Here is an 18,776-nt window from a genome sequence, read left to right as displayed (position 1 = left end):
CACCCGCGAGCTTCTCCGCTGTTGGACGTTTGCGCGACTGCATCAGGCGCGCGTACAAGATAGGCTGCAATGGCGACGCGGAGGGGGTAGCAGCGGTGCGGCAGCGCTGGGACTCGAGGTACGAAACATGACTCGTTTTAATGAACAAGAGCCTGTTGAATAATTTTAATCTTTGTGTATACGGGACGAGATAGCTTGAACAATGATTCCCTCACCACACTCCAGGCTCCTGAGATTTATATGTAAAATATCTCCAGCGCTTGGAGCAGCCGTATACCAGGAGTCACCACCAAGTAGATATGTATCATCAGGTCGAAGCATAGAGTATCAACCTACATTGCGGATCTACCGCTTGGCTTTCTTCATGGTCCTTCGCGCGCCCTTCTTCTCCTTCTCCTTATCCACGTGCCTTCTCTTCCCTTCGTTCACCTTGTCGCCGCCCTCGCCCTCTTCCGCTTTCCGCTTCTGGCTCGTCACAGCCCCCGTCGCCTTCACACTCACTACCGTTGACTTCCCCCCACCCCCGCTCGCCAGGCGCGCAACCTGCGCCTCCGCCGCGCTCCAGTCTGCCACTGAGCCGTCGTCGATTGCGTACCTACCCCACCAGAGACGTCCTCATCAATCATAGTTTCGCAACCGCACCACCCCAAAACACGGCAACTCACTTGCTCAAATCCAGCGACCCGATCATTTCGCGCTGTTTCTCTCGCAGCGCCCGTGTCGCCTCATCCCCCGCATCCTTCAGCTCCGCCTCCAGGCTCGTCTCCACCGGCTTCCAGTTCGTCGCGCCGACGCCGCCATCGACGCGTGTGGCCGCCGCTGTTGCAGTAGACGCGTCCGCGATCTCCGCACTCACGGCGGCGCGCTGGACGTCGAGCAGCCGCTTGCTAATCTTCTTGATAACCTTGGCGAATAGCGCCAATGCCTGCGACACGGGGACCTGCAGTTCCGCCTGGGCGCGCGGGGCGATGACGATAGATTAGCGGAAGGATGCATGTGCAGCGGGAGGACGCACCTCAACTTCCTCGATCGTCTTGCGCTGCAGCCCCAGCGCGAGCAGGATCGAGCTCTGTACCGCGCTCAGGTGCACGTCATCCCCGAGGCGCTTCTCAAAATACAGCGCGGCGACCGTGGGGAGCAGGTCCAGTACGACGTGATAGTCTAGCGTGTTGTTGGCATATGACTCCAGGCGCTTGAGGTCAAACGGCGAGAGTAGCATAGACAGTTCAGTATTGTAAAGCTCTGACAGGCAGACGGACGTCAGTGAACAGGAGCGGAGAGCGGAGAGGGCATACGCACCCTTCGCGCTATCCTGTGCGAGTCTTTTCGCGCCATTGTTCGCGGCTTCCAGAATGCTCAGAGCGGTGACGCTGCCGAATTCGCGGAACTTGAAGGAGAGCAGCGAGAGGAATCGCCGGCGAAAGTCTAGCAATACAGTACCACTCAGTATTCAGTTTCCTCAATGGAATGGAGTGCATGATGTACCTTTCGCAAACTCTCCGAGCCATTGCAGCTCCTCATCCGTAGATGTATTCAACCCGCGAACCATCACGCATGTGTGCTCCCCGGTGAGCTCGCTGGTCGTCTGCCGTACATACAGGGGTACATATCCCGCGCGCTTCCAGAACCTGGATTAATATCATAATGTCATACGAGACGGAAACGGAGCCGGACAATGGATGTACCTGAGCAGTTGGGGCGTCAGACCGTACGATACACCAAGATAATCGAGCATCTCGGGCTTGCGCTCTGTGAGACGTCGTAAAAGCGGTGGCATCGCTGTGGCTGAGCGGATCGTTGGAATGTCTGTTAAGAGTGTTGTTGCCTGTACAATCAGAACATTTAAAAATGGATTCGCAAGAAGACAGTCTCGAAATTCGAGCCTACATCATCTATCACAGCCGGATCCGGATAGGATAACTCGGGCTGGGACACCTCATCTAGATTGAAGTACTCCCCGCTGTAGAACGAGTTCAGCGCCTGCAACGCGCGAGCTCCGTAGCCCATCTAATCACCATGCGTCAGTCCGTCGCAAAACCCACGACATACGAAGGGAAACACCACCCACATTCGCATAATCTGGGTGCGTTGCAATTCGGACGATGCGCGCGCCCGAGAGCTGCGCAAATCGATTCTCCTGGAACTGTTGCGCAACCAACCAAGGTATCATGTCTCCACCTGCACGGAATCCACGACTGAGCCCGTCCAGGATCGCCTGCCGGCTGATGTTCCCTTCCAGTGCGACCTGCAACACAACAAGCGGCTCCGGAAGGCGGCTCTCGTCGTCCTTGATAGGCGGGAGGAGCACGAAGAGGTGGTGTGCGGGAGCGTCGGACAACAGTTGCAGGTCGTTTGGCTGGTTTTTGTAGTGGCTAGCCACGTACAACGCCATCATGCGCTGGAGGAAGACCTCAGATGCGGGGTGGTAGCTGAAGAGGGTGTCGCGCGATACGTAGAATAGTTCACACTGCGACGGGTGCGGTGTGCTGTGCACGCCCTGCGACGGAGTAAGCGTCGCATCGAGACAGAGCAGGCCGTTGAGCCATTTCTCGACTTTATCGTCTGGCGCATACCGAATGGGTGTCTCAAGTTTGATTTCGCGCAGTGAGCGCGCTTTTGGTGGCGCTTTTGCAAGTACTTTTTTGGAAGACGAGCTAGCGGCGGTGGTGCCATCCTCTTCGGGGGCGGCATCTTTTGTGAGAGATGGACGGGTGTTCTCGCGTAGCTGTTGGATAAGTTTAAGAGAAAGGGAACGGCCTGTGCCTTCGTAGCCGTTGATGGTAGAGGCCATGAACACAAGGTATGGGCCCAGGAGGTTCCGGACGAGAGGTAATGGGATCGCAGCAGCCTCGTCGATGATGACCAATTCCGCTTGCCCTAGAACATGGGCATCTTGAGGTTGTATATACTATTTATGAGTGCATTAGTGCAATGGTACCTGTCGATGACATGTACCTACCTGGATAGTTTGTCTATGTTGCCTGAAAACGTTCACCCGGACGATCGCCTTATTGAAGTCGGGATTCGTACTCTGCGCGATATCATAATCAAGGTGCTCTTCATAACCCAACACGTCCATCCCCTTGAATATAAATTCAAACAGCGTCTTCAAGTTTTCCGGACTAGGACTCGTCACGAATATATTCGAGTATCCGTGCGAGAGTGCAGCAGCAATTGCTAATCCAAGGGCAGCAGATTTCCCGCGGCCCCGAGCAGCGGTCAGTGCAACGGTCGATGAAAGTGTCTTCTCTGCAATGGCATCAACGAACGTTAGGATCGCTTGTCCCTGATCAATTGTCTTAGCCAGCTTGACGAGGTCGCCAATTGGTTTCGTATCCGCCAGACTGTCTTTGAGATCATTCAACTCGGACTCGGCCTTACCTTTCCCGCGTTCCTCTTCGAGGGGTACGATATCTTTGCCGCGGGATAACGGTAGAACATTCAGCTCGTCATCCAGTACTAAGCAATCTTCGCAGGAGCCCAGGGAGAGAATGAATCGCTCATTGAAGCGAGCAACAACGGTATCGTGAGCCGACGTTCTGTATCGAGCGTGCACGTCCTGACCGACAGTCGCATGTTTGAAACGCCAAGGGTCATGACTGAACTAGGGCTCACCATTGTCATCGTATACAGTTGTCGCAATGATGCCATCGTTTTCAGAAGGATCACAACCAAACCACCGCCCTCTACTGTTTCAATGGTACGCGCCAATAGATTTGGCGTGATCGCCTCGAAGTCCTGTAGCACACACATGCCGTACGTCTGGCCCAAAATCTTGTGTGACTCCTTGTAGAACCTGGAGACGTGTGATAAAGGAGACGTACAGGAACATATTCGGTACTTACGTATACCGGATGTCGGTCACAGTGATGAAGATTTCGAACGGGTCTTGCTCATTCGGTTCCCGTATGCCGCGCTTTACATCTCGTTTGATCTTGGCCTCTCGCTTCTTTCGGTGACTGAAAATCCGCTCAGTTGGCTTTAGATGGGGCAGAGAATCATACAAGGGGAGAAGGAGAAACGTGGATGAATGTCATACAGAACGCTCAGACAAATTGTATTTACCAAAATCGACGAGATGGGTACAAGATCGCATTGCAAAAGATCAAGATTTTTATGGAGGAAAAATGGGTCTCTCACGTCTCCCTCCTCACCGTGTGCTCCCAGTCAAGATACAGGCACTCACCTCGTGAAGCCCAGCTCTTTCTTATAGCACCATAAGACAGATGGTCGGGCAGATACCCGAGCTTGGGATAGTAGGAAGTGCAGATTTACGATCTATGCAATTAAGTACACGCCCTGCGAGGTGATACGTGAAAATGAACGCACCTGGTCCCTTCCCTTGTCCCCGACTAGTACTATGAACGAGCGGTGGTTCTTCTTGACATTGTTGTTGATTAAGATAGGAAGACGCGGATCTAGCTGCTTGCGCATAGGTTCAAGAACAAGTCGTTTGCAAACTAGACGGGTCTCAGAAGAGAGAATAGGCACGAGAGTCTTGCAGGAGTGGGGCGGCTAAATGCGCAGATCAACGACTAAATTTCGCCGAGATGTCAGTGGGCGCTTAAGAGCATCTTTCTCCGGTTCGACGGCCCACCCCCGGGCCAGTTCGTTCGCCGATATGCACGACAATACCGTCATGGTCTCAAGTCTTACTTCAAATTCCCTCATGTTTGCCCTTCCCGGTTCGGTTACAGAGGAATACGGAGAGCAAGCGTCGAAGACATGACTTTATAACCTACCGAGTATTTATGCTAGTGAATATTTTAGGCGAAGAACCGGACAGTGTATCTGAAGGTGTAAGAGAATCACAAGGTTTCGGCAATTGTTGTCAATATATGCATGGCATGCAATGCGCTGATTATAGGTAAGTAAACTATATTCAAAACTCTGGGTTGCACTTTGCATCTCTATTGCCAGCTTTATCAATCATTTACTATGCGAGGGTAACGTTGTCATCGTGTGCTTAATGCGCAGGGTGCCACACGGTCCCTTTTGAGTAAGTTTTCAAAGGCCTCTTGTCGTGAAATCTGTCCAGGAAACCATGTTATGCAGATCTAGAAAAAAGGGAGCGGGCTACACTGTCGGCATCACAATGTAGGCAGCCAAGGACTTAACAGCACAAGAAGAAATTGGAAGTTAAAACGTTGAACGGAATGCTCTTGCAAGCTTCCGATATCCGTATTGCAGCGGGTCGCATGATTCTGGGTCGGTGTGGTGCGCCCGCGGATGGACTGAAGAAAGCTTTGTGAAAACGCTGGTACCGAAAGTCGCTCGATCTCCTGCCTTCGCTGCCACCACCATATCTTCGCTACTTCTCCATGAGGGCACATGAGGACATGGTCGGACAGTCGACCGATGAGTATGCGCGACCATCTCATCTACAACGGGCGAGAAGATCTGGAAATTATACGTGATATTTATCTCACCAACCCAAACCATCCATCTCGCTTCCTGATCGGAATTGAAAGCGAAGATTTCATGCACCTGATCTTCACGAAAAGTTACATAGAATATCCACCTCCAGATCGACGCAGGGATGTCCCATATTCAGGGTCAACCTGTGGCGACTTATATTATACCAGCGGGTTTTAGCCGGTAGCAGATTTCAGAAATTCGAACACAGTCAGTTAGTACGTGAACGCCGTCGTCAAATCCGAAATCGAGACTGATTGTTCGGTATAATATGAAGCAGGTCAAGTGCCAGTTGAAATGACCCTGGAAGTACAGACATGCGATTTCATACGTAAGTAGATGCTGTGACCCTCGAGAACGGTAGTAATGCCGTATAATGCGTGGTCGAGGCGGAGGACGAATGAGATTCAAGTAAGCTAATTGATTTCGATGCGCAGGGATCCATACGGCTCATCTTGAGTAACTTTCATAAGGTCTTTCGTTGTGAGCACTATTGGGCAGCCATTCGGTGCGGCGAGCACAAGAAAATGGGAGCAAATCGCAATGTTAGCATATAAACGCAGCCGCAAGCGAAGGATCAGATCACACTAGTAGAAATCGAGGACACACCTAAACAATGATAGAATGCAGCCGCAGCAACATGGGGCGTGCTAGTCACTTTAGGTACCACATCATCAAAAGTCAGCGTGGAAGTGGCAGACGGAAACGTCTGTAGCTGCATTTTAGCATATCTAGAATTTGTATACGTAAACAAGGTTAAAATCAGTCCACGGCGCGCTTTCTTACTCGAGGAAATTGAAAGAGTGGCGCTCCAGAGCCATTATGTTAAGATCGGATTGCTGACTATCGAATGCTGCTGGGTCTTCTCCCGGAACTGCCGGATAATATGTCAGAACAACACATTAGCAGAAGGGTATTTGGGATCACTCGCTTTCGAACTCAAACCCTTCCCTACTCTGCGAATGCCTCACGCCGAAATCAAGAGGAGAACCTTGAAGCCTGCCAGGTTGTAGTGAGCTTTCCCGCCTGCTGCTTACAGAGCTCCCCCTCAGCGCAGTATCAGCGCGAGTGAAGCTTTGTCTCATGCTGCCAAAGTCGAGAGAAGCCCCGTTGACAGATGAACTAATTCCAGCGTTGTCCCAGGGAAACAAGGCGCTCTTCTGGGAACCCGATAGGAAGTCTGGACCGGGGCCACCTATTTCAAGTTGGCCGCCAAACAATGAAGGAGGTCTGGAAATATGACGCGCTTGACCAGGCTCCTAAAGCCGTATCACATGTCAGTAGTGCACAGGATGAACTTTTGAAATACGGACTTCGGAGGAACGCATTCTTGAGTCTAAGTCCCATGTTGGACCTTCCTGCACACCTTCTGCTAATGGCTTCGGACATCAATGTATCAGAGCATTATCAAATTCACGCACGGTGGTCCATGTCATTCAGATCATCAATCATGAACCCGGTGTCGACATTATTATTGTTCTGCTCGTTCAATCTGACCTCTACTTTGTTGACATAGTCCTCGTCGCGATCCTGTTCATTGAGCCGCCTGCGCTTAGCGGGAGGCTCTGCGATGATGTGAGAGGTATGCTTCTTGATTGCTACGAGACTAACTCACCCTGAGACTCTATATGCAGCGTCCCTGCTTGAGCTTCCACCTGCACCTTGAAATTCTCCGTCCAGAAGTCGGCAAGAATGGGCGCGTCAACTGGTTGATATTCACATGTTTGAGCAACTAGATTGCGGACCCCAATGTCATCTCAACTCACGGCCACGCGGTACACCCCATAATATGTCCTCAATTAATTTTCCGCTCTCCTTTTCGATCCTTTTCTGGGCAATGTTCCGCCGAAGTGTGTCTTGACCCTCCAGATAGTTTTCACGGGCTGCCTGAACAACCAATAAGTTCGTCACATTGTGTACATCGGCAAAGTAATAACAAAACATACTTTCAGCTCCTCGTCGGTCAATTCAGTTCTAGCATCAAGTAAGAGCCTAACGCGCTTGGCCTTCTTTTGTGTAGGCGCAGTGGGAGCCTCATTATTGGATGCGCCTAATTGTAAGTCATCGCTGACATCTTGGTTGGGACCCAGGGGCGAAAGTTGCACAACAACCATATCATCTTGCGATGAATCTTTTCCCCCGTCAGTTCTCGTCCATATTATGGGATGTCGGAACAAGCAGACCTCTGGCATCATACGTCTGTATCTAGAAATTCGACGATAAGTGGACAACTGATACTCCCGACAATAGAACGTCAGCCGACCTCTCTACGCTGTGAGACATTGTCAGCTACATGATTTAGAAGTCCTCCGTTGTCAAGATTCTCGAATTGGAAATCCATCTCCAGGGCGCCATCTGCTGGATCCATAAAGGGATCCACATCCATCCTAGATTTCGATGTGATTAATGCCCTATGCAGAGGTGCATGGGTGTGCTTACCCATTCTTGCCCTTGTCCGGAGAGGCACCCCAGCCTTCTCCTAATTCTCTCGCCAGTTCATCGCCGATCTCTCTACTGAAGTCTATACCTTCCGGCAAATCGAACAAGTCATTGCCAAAGCCAAAACCACCCTCAGTATTCCCTGACGAGACTACGATACCCCCGAGACCACTACCGTTGAACGATGCATCGAAAGACCCAGAGAATAAATGCTCGTAATTTTCTTCTAGGGTGTGCAAATTGACTCTTGGGTTTTCGCTCAGGGCAGAAGACGGCGGCCTTGTTTTTGCCTTGGCCTTACCCTTTGCTTTATGCTTACCCTTCTTCGTAATAGGATCGAATTCATCATCAGATTCTTCTGCGTCAGAATTCCCTCTGTCTATCGGCAGAATGGTACAACGCATCAGTCGTTTAAATGACAGTAGCACACACAGACGCCAATACCTTGAGCACCGTCATCCCAATCCTATGGGCAGTAAACATGTGAGTGCGTATGAGCCGCCCTTACAGAACTCAGACATACTCCAAACATAGCGTCAAAATTCAAGGCGAAAGCAGTCCCAGGATCCTCGACAATAGTCAGGATGTCAGGCCTGTGTTTGTGCGGAGCTGAATGTATTTTCCGCGCACAATCGAGCCATAGACATACCGTAGACTGGGCTGTCCCATTTGCAGACCAGCGGAACCCTCTGTGGAAGAATGCATTTCGTGTACAACTTTCTTGAGCGAAGTAAAGCACGTGGTGACATCAGTTAGAAATATTTCCTGCTTGACTGTGAATAACAAGTAATGAGCTGCACGATCCTTGCGAGTTCGTTTAGTTCACCACCTTTGTACACTCTGTATGGTATCAATCAGTTTACATGTGGGCATATATGCGTCGATAAGACAATGGAACACCTACCGAGCGACGCCAATCATGAGATTGCTAGATAATCTGAGAGCAAGAGGTTCAGCAGGCTCTGCAATCAAACCACATAGTTGCGCGATGTCAGCAGTTAGAACAGAGCGTTTCGGCAATTTCTTGAAGGACGATTTGGCACCGAGAGTAGCAGCTAGCCTGTGGCAGGACAGTGAGTCCTGTGTTTATATCACCAATGAGCGCACATGGCGATACCAGAGTAGACCAAACCCGCTCTCTCGCTTTTCCAAGAGCTCCGGGGTGAAAAACATTTCGATCGGGGTCACTTGAGGCTATGGTGCGCAAGATGGGACAATCAACTAGCACGACGAGAGGGGGCGGGGACTCACCAAGTGCAGCGTCCTGGGGATGAAGAGTAACGCAGTGCAGACGGGGGCTCGCAAAAAGAAAGAACGCGCAAGGGCGCCTTCCTAATAGAGGCATATGTATACGATTGCGGAGGAAATGAAGAAGTACATGGGGCGGGAGACAGCAACAAACACAGATCGGACGTACGACAAACTCGAGCAGCAGACGCTCGGTGCCATCAGACGTTGGCCCAGCGGCGTCCTCCCCACGCCACCAGTCGCGCGAACAGCTCGTTCCGCGCACCCACCCAGAAAAACTTCTCCTCCCGCTCTTCCATCTGCCCATTCAACCCTGCGCGCGCCCATTGAACATTCAGACCTCGCATTGGCCCCGTCTTTTTGACACTGCGCACATCCGCAAGCGGAATGGACAGCTTCGCACTAGACGAGAGCAGCGAAGTGAAGTGAAACGTATCCGATGTCAACGTGATCAAACCCGATGATTTAGCGTATTGAGCAGGGAAGGCTGACCGCGGCGTGAGTATCAATAAGACCACTACGAAAACATCACTTACTGTACGTTTGAACTCGCAGTGGCGTCGTATCACGCGGTAAGGCTTCCTTTGGCGCGAGAGGATTCAAAGCCATCCAATTTTCCGGCCGCTTCCACTGCTTAATGATCAGAAAATGCCGAGCGAAAAGCGATCGTAATCACTTGTCCGTCCTGGAACATCTTTTTGACATTCCCAGTATGAGATTTGGTTGCCGCAACACGATTTCCCCATTTCTTCCAGTCTACCGCAGAGCTGGATCCTGCTTGAGACGATCCTTGGGATTCCTCGCCGCGAAGCGAAGAGATCTCCGAGTCTCCAAATTGATTGTCATCCTTAGAAGAGCGCCGTGGTTTAATATCAAGCCCAAGGGCTACTCGTTGCGAAATGAGCTCCATAGCATAATCAGCGTCGGTCGGAACGTCATGCAATGGAATCGGCATTCTGAGTCAAAATGTTAGTCCGCATAATACCTGTTCAGTGTAGAATAGCCCACCGAGCGCGGTCTTCAGGTGGAATAGCTGCTACGATAGGAACGACGTGCCAGAAGCACATACCAAAAGCAAATCCACAAATTTTGACAAGATATTTCGCGGGAAGCAGAGTAAAGAAAAAAGTAGCGAAAAGAATCTGAAACAACGTTAAGCTCAGTCATCAATGTATGATAATGACCTCGTACCATTCCACACAGTAGGGATGCTGACGGCTTCCGCCACAAGAAAATACTGTTCAAAAGTCAGATGAAATCCCGTTCTCAAGATCCCTACGCACTTTTTCACTCGTTCATGCAAATCCGCGAGGTGGTTGAGGGTTGACAATACGAGTTGTTTGGGGTCAACGTCCTGCGCTAGGGGAAGATCTTCCACTTCAACTTGAGCTTCCTGAGTGTCCACTTCGCTTGCCGCAGCCATTGGGACTATGCCTTGCATTTTGCTCTTAGCGACCTTCTTCTGCTTCCTTGTACGGTTCATTTCCTTGAAAAGCTTCCACACATCTTGGACATCGTACGTGGGCGATGCAGCAAGGCGAGATGTAAGTGCTACGCTGAGCTCGTCTGCCCGGGCAACTTCACGCCGATGATTGCGAATTTCCCCTAGAGTCGGGAACGGATGCAGCTTGTGGTAAATAAGAGAATACAAGAGTCTCAATATCAACGAGGGCAGGAGGAAATTGTGATACCATAGAAACCAATACGCCTATGATCGGGCGGGTCAGCATCTGCACCTACTCGACATGGGAGAGCCGATCTGCGAGGGAGTGGACTGACGAAGCAGTAATAACGGCTCGTCTGCGTGTCCTGCCAGGTGGCCAGCTGAATCAGGTGCATAACCATAGGACTATCCATTGAATTGAATGCTAGAAAATTCCGCTGAACAGCAAGTTGAAGTCGCTGAAGAGTGAATGAGGGCGGAGGAGGGGAAGCTGGAGGTAAACGGGGGACTACATAATCCTGGGATGCTGCATGAACGACCATGCTCCTCGGGCCAAAGCAGGGAGTCGTATGCTTACTAAGGCAATCTGCTCTGAAATGCTACGCTCCTTCGTGGATTGTGAGGGCGTATAGGGAGGCGGAGTTTCAGAGGGAGTAGTCGCGGATTGCTTCAAAGGCACCCAGTCGCCAGTCTCTTCGGCCTCCAGAACGTCGGCACCGGAGCAAGGAAGCTGTTCTTCAGTCTGAACAGAAGATGCCTGCTGTGAAAAATTTGATACCCTAGCTTCTCGGACATACTGACACGATGGAGTTATACTACAGCGAGCTATCGAGTTGTGTTGAATTATGACTTACGGCAGAGAAGAGATGCAAGAACCTGTCTATCTCTTCATCTTCAAGCAGCTTTCGCAGCTGTACTTGGGTTAGATTCTCCTCAGGGTCGTCTTCTAGCGAGCTAGGTGGCTCAAATGCACCAGGAGCGGGCACACTGACGTCTAGCTCGTCCGGAGCTGGCATACATAGGGACGGTTGGGCCGCAACAGCCGGCTCCGACACACGTTGCCTAGGGGGTAGCTTGGGAGGGACCGGGCGACTAGCATCGCGCATGCTTGCAGAAGAGGATTGGCTGCTGCGTGAAAGGCGTGGATGAGTCGGCGGGGGCAAGTGCGGCTGTGAACATTCAGTGTCCATATTTCCTTCTTGTGAATTGTATTATTCTCAGCAAAGACTAGGATGAAATGACAGAGTGGGTCTCGTGTAATAAGTACGAAGCGTGCCTCCAAGGCCGTCATGGGAGGCCCAATCCGGGCTATCGCAGCAAATTCAAATTGGGATGTGGCGCTCAAAACTCATCATCAGTCGTGCGGCATTTCCCCTCAACTTGGACTGCTGGTTGTAAACAAATTCCAGTTCGAAAAAATCGTTCTCATGTTACAGACAAATTTGCCGTTGAGTGAAGTTCTCTGAAGTATCTTTATAGGCTAATCCATGTGATGATAGTACTATCACATGAACCGTTAGCTTAGCGCTATAATCCACAGTCTAGTGGAGCTGGCTCCTTAGTCCCTCTGCTTAAATACAGAAACTTGACAGACCTAGCTTCAGCCTATAGTAACCACCTACTTCATGAATCAGTCCAGATACATCACTATGTTCTCTATGTAGTCATCAAAGTTAACTAGTTATCTGCGGAGAATGTCAGTAGAATATGATGATACAAAACGCTCAAAATAGTAGATTATGTCATAAATAACATATAAATATTCTCACAACCGTTCTTACAATTAGCACTCCAAGCAGCACTATGAGATTATCAAATGACTATTTTGCAGTTCGGCTTGTAGGATTTCCAGTCCTGATCCTGCAATAGCCATGGTGAAATCATAATCATACCACCGTTGGAAAATCAGAATACATACTTGACAACCATTGGAACAGTAGCAAATCAACTAAAGGATGAGATGGGCAGGCAATCTCGGGAGGCAAATACAATTCACAAGCTCACCCCGTAACCTTTGCACTGCAACACGTTGCTTCATTTCAGGTTCAAATTTGGAACACTGAAAGAATCGGAATCCGAAGAGCAAGAGGCCTCCCTCCTAAACGACACGCCACAGTCTTTCCTAAAGCGCACCTCTGCCATGTGACATTTGCTTTGACAGTGTTTGGCCCTTGACGGGTACGGCCTTTGCTTCTGCTCCGGTCAAGGTCTTCATATTGGTTCCACTCCGCATTTCGTCCTACGTCTCTCAGCCTCGTTCCTCTCATAAGTACCTTAACCCCATAGTGGCGTCGCCTCTCTCCTTTGCATCCTGCCATAACTATGGCCTCCTCTTCATCATCCTCCCCAGAGATCGCTGCTGCTCCCTCTGCAACAGAGTCGCAATCCACAGTCCAATATTCTCATCTCAGCCGCGAAGAGGTGCTGGAAGAGCTCTCAAGGTACGTCAAATCAAACGTGACCGCTGACCAGTATTGAAATTGCAACTTTGCAAGTCGATTCATTCTCAATCTGCCTGAAGAGGAGCTAGCATCTCTCGAGCGTGTGTGTTTCCAAGTAGAACAGGCGTTCGTACTTCCTATACCTTTGGCTTATTGTCTATTGATTCAGTTTCAACGGTCGCAGACACTGGTATTACGAGGATTTCATTCGCGAGCAGAATCCGTCAAAATTTCCTTCCTACACATTAAAGACGTTCTCCGAAGCATTGTTTCGTGCATGTCCATTGCTGCACCATTGGGCACATGATCACGAACGAGCATTTGAAACATTTATGAAGTACAAGACGAGGGTCCCGGTGTGTGGGGCTATTATGCTGAACGATACTTGGGAGAAGGTAAGCATAAGAGTGCGGTGATACCATATATGTGGCCGCTGATTCTATGTGGCCATCTGGTCTAACCACGTGTAGTGTGTCCTTGTTAAGGGTTGGAAATCATCTGCCGGGTGGGGATTTCCGAAAGGGAAGATTAATGAGCAAGAACCTCGTCCCAACTGCGCTGCTCGGGAGGTGGGCCTGATTATCTTCTCAAGCGCTGTCGCGGATTTAATAGGAGTGTTAGGTCCTTGAAGAAACCGGATATGACTTGGAAGGACAAATTAATTCGGAAGACGTAATTGAGTTGTCTATCAAGGAGCAATCGATATCCCTCTATATCGTATCCGGTATCCCGGAAGACTTCCCGTTCAAGACCAGAACACGAAAAGAGATCAGTGTAAGCCTTATTTGTTCTACTGGCTGACTCGATTGTCTAAGTCGCAGTCTAGAAAATCGCATGGTTTCGACTTTCCGACTTACCAACATGGAAACGTAGTAAGGCTGTACCGGGGAAGTTTTACCTTATATCCCCCTTCATTGGGTAAGTTGGAATGTATGAAATCGTGCGGGGCCAACATTTATATATCCTCTAGGCCATTGAAGGCGTTTATCAATAGCCGGAAACCCCGCAATTTGCCCCGGAGAGCACGCAGATCTCAAGGCGCACAACCCAGCCAAGATCGCCATATTTCAAGTGAAGATGATTGTGGAAATCATGGGCAAGGTGATCCGATTACTCTCGATGTTAACGCGCAAGAGTCGAGCTCTCAATCGTCGTCTGCTGACAACGGAGAGCCACAAACACCATCGCCTCAGTACAGTGTTCACCCCGTTACTTATCAAACCCAAGATGCTGCTGTCGTTGCTGTTAACCCTGCAACAATGGTAGATACGGACGGAGTAGATCCTCACTTTGCGCGCTTACTCACATCATTGACGCTATCGGCGTCGGCCTCACCAATGAACGGGGATAGTAAACCTCAGCCGCCCTCGCACAAAGCACAGCGTCCTACATCTCCTCCCTTCAACACCTCTAAGTCTCCTTCCCACTCGGTTTCTACCCTGTCGTCTTCGCGGGCTATAGGCAGCGCTAGTCATCTTCCCTCCCGTACTTCTACTACGACGCCGTTAAACGCTTTCACCCAATCTCAGACTAACCCATTCCTTCCATCCAGCTCAGGTAGACCTTCTGATATTTCTGACGGCCACCTGGTCCCCTCTTCACCTGCGGTTTCTTCATCGCTCGCGACCAGCGCCGCTTCCCCAAGGCACTCTCCTCGCTTGTCGCGTGCACGTCATGGTTCGAGAATCTCTGCAGATATCTCGCCATATATGTCGCGACCCCGCGATATTCCTAAAGAGATGAAGTATATATCAATGCTGGAGAATGTTGCCAAAGAGTCAGATAAGATATCATCTCAATTGTCGTATCAGCCTTCTCCGCCCTCTGCCCCATCGCACTATACTGGCATGTCCTATAGGGTACCAGGTCCATCTGCGTCGGTGCCTCCGGGGCCCATATACAGTCGGATGGAATCTCCCGTGATATACTCATCAGCACCAGTGGCCGCGTCGATGTACTCAACTGCAGCAGTACCTCTCAGCACCATGCGGGCATTCGAATTCCAATCTTCGGAAGATCCATTCACAGTGCGCCCTCGTACAAGTGTCCCCTTCCATCAAACATCTTATCCTCCCCGCAAACCGAGTTTGAACGAGGAGAGTCTACGTTACATGTTGCCTAATATGGATCATCGTATCCATCCGCCACACCTCCCTTCTCCACCTTTTCACCATTCGGGACAGATGGGGGCTTCAGCTCATGCTCATACAAGTCACTATCCTCCTCTTATGCCTCCCGCATTTAATGTGCAGCCACAGATGCATCGACCGAATGGAGCCTCTCATCACTCAAATGCGTATCCAGCCCAACCACCCCCTCCCTCGTTGTCGCCGGTTATCAATTTATCTCAACCGGCGCAGCCTGTCAACAAAGCTCATTTATTGTCTATCCTAAACACTCCTGGTTCTGCAGCTCATGCGTTCCCAATGCAGCCTGGCCTTATGAACGGCACGGGTACTAGATGATTTATATTTGCCCCCTGCATGATGCAGTGCTTGACATATTTTGTAGCATGACTACTCGTATAGTGATTCCTGTGGCTGTCGTTCTTTCGCTTTCCATTCTACCCTCCGTCGATCATCTCCTTCGGCTACTAGCCGTAAATTCCACGCGCGAAGCTCGTCTTTGTTCAATCCGTCACTCAGCGTTGACTCGTGTTCCCTTCCTTCGTTTCGTCATGTCCGCCCCAGCTATACGATATACAATTGACTGACAAGGACTCGTCTGTTTCATCTACCGTAGCGTCCAGAATCCATACGTCTTGCGTTCCTCGCTTTCCTTGTCTATCGATATCCATTACGCAGATCCCATCTGTAGTTTTGTAGCGTAGTGTTCAGATGCCTCGTGTCCGTCGGTCGTAGCATGTTATCTCATTTTGGCTCAGAAGCATCGGTGTCGTACGATGTTGGTGATCGTGCTTAACACAATTAGATACTACGAAGTTGCAACTAATCGTTAGTGTCACGAATATCTCATACCGAGCGGGGAAAGTCAGTTGCAACCGCTGATGAACCGACATATAGGATAAGACACTGGTGACAATCACTGCAATCTATCAGAATCACCCTATGTAATCACATACTCAAGATGTAGGGGAGACTTGTTTAATTGCGGAAGATGATCCGCTAGTCCTATGGCGGTCGCAGGTGATATACCGGTAAAATGATTGCTGCAGCGTATCCGCACCGGCCGCGCATGCAATTGCTGACGTCCGACTGGTTATGGACAATGACCACGACCTATATGGACGTCACCCAACCTGACAGCTCTGAGAAACGAAGAGGTCGAGCACAGATATAGAGCGAACGTCGATAGAGGGAGCTCGCGTCAGCACTCCCAGGGACCCACCGCGTGTGTTACACTAGCAGGCCAAATGCGAGTGCGTCGGTGGGTAGGAGCGGTGATCACGGTACCCCATAATCCTGGCCAAGAAATCCGAAAGGCTCCGCATATGCGCGTCGCTGGCTGGCTGGTCCCACGAGCCTTGCCGAGAAGGAGCTGGAGTCTTCGCGTCGCCCAGCGGCCTTCTGTGACAGAGAATGATCAGGGATGCGAACGGGTCTAGAGGATAGATCCGCGGACACTGCGAATGAATGCGGAATGCTGTGAGTGGGAGCAGGACACTGGATCCGGGCATTCATACTTACCTCGCGCAGAGCCGCCGTCTGTCACATTGCGCAGGAGCGTCATCGATCCTTATATGAAACCACGCCTTCGGTACTCACACGAGGCGTGGACAAGGCGAGGGCAGCATTGCGGCAAGCCATGCCCGCGATTACAGGTAGGTGCGGGGACTGGCAGAGTCGACGTCGACGACGCTCAGCAAGCTGTTGAACATAGCAGCTTGAAGTATTCTACGATATCCGTTTCGGGCGGTGGCACAGCAAATTATGTAAGACCAAAATTGCGCCGGAAATCGTAGGCGCGAATCTGCGGACCTCTCCACCACCGCCCCAGGCTCTCCAGTGTCCCCGCACCTGCGCTCGCTCTCTTCTCTCTCTTTCTTTGTATCTTTATTCTGGTTCATGTATGCGCAATGTTCACTGGTAACGGAATCAAAATATTCACTGGTGAGCGCACGATTTATCGATTTCTCCTGAACGTTCAACTCAACCGCACAGGCACCAGCCATGCTGAGCTCGCAGAGATCATAACCCGCCGGTAGACTGTCTCTCTTACAATATTCGAGCAGCATCTCATGAACTTGCGGTTTGGTCTCGCGCAGCCTCGGGGTTCCTCTCGGCAAGGCTGAGGTGACGAAGAGCGGCATCGGTGAGACGAGCGTCCGCATCGCCGAGTCCGTCCGGGAGGACGACGTGTACATTATCAACACCGGCTGTGGGCAGGTGAACACCGCCCTTATGGAGATGTGCATTATGGTGCACGCCTGCAAGATTGCGAGCGCGAAGCGGATCACCGCGATCCTGCCGCTCTTCCCCTATGCGAGGCAGGACAAGAAGGACAAGAGCCGTGCGCCGATCACCGCAAAGCTGGTCGCGAATATGCTGCAGAAATCGGGCTGCGACCATGTCATCGTGAGTGGGCTCGCCGCTGCTGTTGCTGTTGTGCGCACCTCTTATGCTCTGATCCGTGCCGATCACTGCTGGCGTTCTGCCAGACGATGGACCTGCACGCGTCGCAAATCCAGGGATTCTTTGACGTTCCCGTGGACAAGTACGTCTCTCCGACGTTGCGCTGCTGCACTTAACTCACGAACATCGTTGGGCAGTGTAAGTGCTACGTTCGCTTTTGATTGGGCTAATCTTTATACGTGCGTTTCGGACAGCTTTACGCAGAGCCGTCGGCGATACAATACATCCGAACGAACTTTGACCTCGCGCACATCGTTATCGTATCACCTGATGCTGGAGGGGCTAAACGGTACGTCATATTGCGTGCGTGCGCTCGCTACGATAGATGCATGATGCTGGAACGGGCATAGAGCGACATCAATAGCAGACCGGCTTGGCGTCGACTTTGCGCTGTTTCACAAGGAAAGAAAGAAGGCGAACGAAGTGTCGCGAATGGTGCTAGTCGGACGCGTGAAGGGCAAGATTGCTATTTTGGTGGACGACATGGCGGACACGTGCGGGACACTCTGCCTCGCGGCGTCACACCTGTCTGAGGCGGGCGCGTCGAAAGTGTATGGGCTGGTTACGCATGGGATTCTGAGCGGCAAGGCGTTGACGACGGTGGAAGAGAGCAAGCTGGAGAAGCTGATTGTGACGAACACGCTGCCGCAGCAAGAAAACATGGAGAAGTGCACGAAGATTGAGGTGATTGACATTGGGAATGTGCTTGCCGAGGTGATTAGGCGAAGTCACTACGGGGAGAGCGTATCCAAGCTGTTTGACGAGGTGCCATACTAGAGGCGCGAGAAAGATTTTTCCCGAGCTGGGGGAAGTGTGTTTTGTAGCTAGAAGAAAATGATCATGCAACGGTTGAGAGGGAAGCGACGGGCCGAGGGTGGCGCAGGACGGGGCCGAACGGAGGAGAAGAATGGATGCGGCTGGGTCAGCAAGAAGAAGGCAGGGAAGAGAGAGGACGTAAATAAGGCAAGGCATGGGAAGGTGTAGTCATCTGGCGGCTAATCGAACAGCATCCCGGTGACAATCGAGAGACCCCCTAGTAGTAGCACTGGCACTGGCACTAGCACTGGCAGCGGTGGGGTTGCTGGCTGCGACTCGTCAACTGCACGGTCCGGCTGATGATATGAGACACCAGCCACGCGCCTCGCCCTACCCCGCGCGCCAATGCATGCCATTGCTCCCAGCGATCTGCAGGCAGGG

The 18,776-nt window shown here is 51.1% G+C and overlaps 3 protein-coding genes across 3 annotated transcripts; 2 read left to right on the top strand and 1 right to left on the bottom strand.

Annotated features, from left to right (window-relative positions):
* Positions 1-345: 345 nt before the first annotated feature.
* FIBRA_01557 (uncharacterized protein) lies at positions 346-11,652 on the bottom strand (the record flags this gene model as incomplete). The annotated part of the gene is made up of 40 exons (XM_012323432.1): positions 346-595; positions 666-952; positions 1,016-1,242; positions 1,300-1,425; positions 1,486-1,628; positions 1,686-1,825; positions 1,888-2,007; positions 2,069-2,908; positions 2,960-3,559; positions 3,616-3,796; positions 3,846-3,959; positions 4,187-4,278; positions 4,330-4,460; positions 6,025-6,146; positions 6,202-6,289; positions 6,371-6,674; positions 6,729-6,787; positions 6,837-6,980; positions 7,031-7,120; positions 7,182-7,302; positions 7,362-7,546; positions 7,599-7,620; positions 7,679-7,802; positions 7,855-8,233; positions 8,299-8,320; positions 8,378-8,447; positions 8,504-8,627; positions 8,681-8,694; positions 8,759-8,914; positions 8,972-9,048; positions 9,106-9,186; positions 9,372-9,589; positions 9,639-9,732; positions 9,779-10,058; positions 10,111-10,244; positions 10,294-10,339; positions 10,386-10,810; positions 10,882-11,064; positions 11,124-11,342; positions 11,401-11,652. The coding sequence occupies 40 exons, from the start codon at positions 11,650-11,652 to the stop codon at positions 346-348; spliced, it is 7,284 nt and encodes a 2,427-aa protein (XP_012178822.1).
* A 1,216-nt stretch (positions 11,653-12,868) lies between these two features.
* FIBRA_01556 (uncharacterized protein) lies at positions 12,869-15,452 on the top strand (the record flags this gene model as incomplete). Its single annotated transcript, XM_012323431.1, has 7 exons — positions 12,869-12,987; positions 13,042-13,113; positions 13,172-13,382; positions 13,458-13,556; positions 13,609-13,761; positions 13,814-13,905; positions 13,958-15,452. 7 exons carry the CDS (start codon positions 12,869-12,871, stop codon positions 15,450-15,452), a joined length of 2,241 nt encoding a protein of 746 aa, XP_012178821.1.
* Positions 15,453-17,023: 1,571 nt separating this feature from the next.
* On the top strand, positions 17,024-18,356 carry FIBRA_01555 (uncharacterized protein; the record flags this gene model as incomplete). The annotated part of the gene is made up of 5 exons (XM_012323430.1): positions 17,024-17,057; positions 17,109-17,148; positions 17,213-17,717; positions 17,774-17,868; positions 17,930-18,356. The coding sequence occupies 5 exons, from the start codon at positions 17,024-17,026 to the stop codon at positions 18,354-18,356; spliced, it is 1,101 nt and encodes a 366-aa protein (XP_012178820.1).
* Between the last annotated feature and the right edge of the window lie 420 nt (positions 18,357-18,776).

Source organism: Fibroporia radiculosa (genome assembly GCF_000313525.1).
Source record: "Fibroporia radiculosa TFFH 294 genomic supercontigs, scaffold707, whole genome shotgun sequence".
Taxonomy (NCBI): domain Eukaryota; kingdom Fungi; phylum Basidiomycota; class Agaricomycetes; order Polyporales; family Fibroporiaceae; genus Fibroporia; species Fibroporia radiculosa.
The sequence above is the reverse complement of the archived record's forward strand: the minus strand, read 5'-3'. Positions and strand labels throughout refer to the sequence as shown.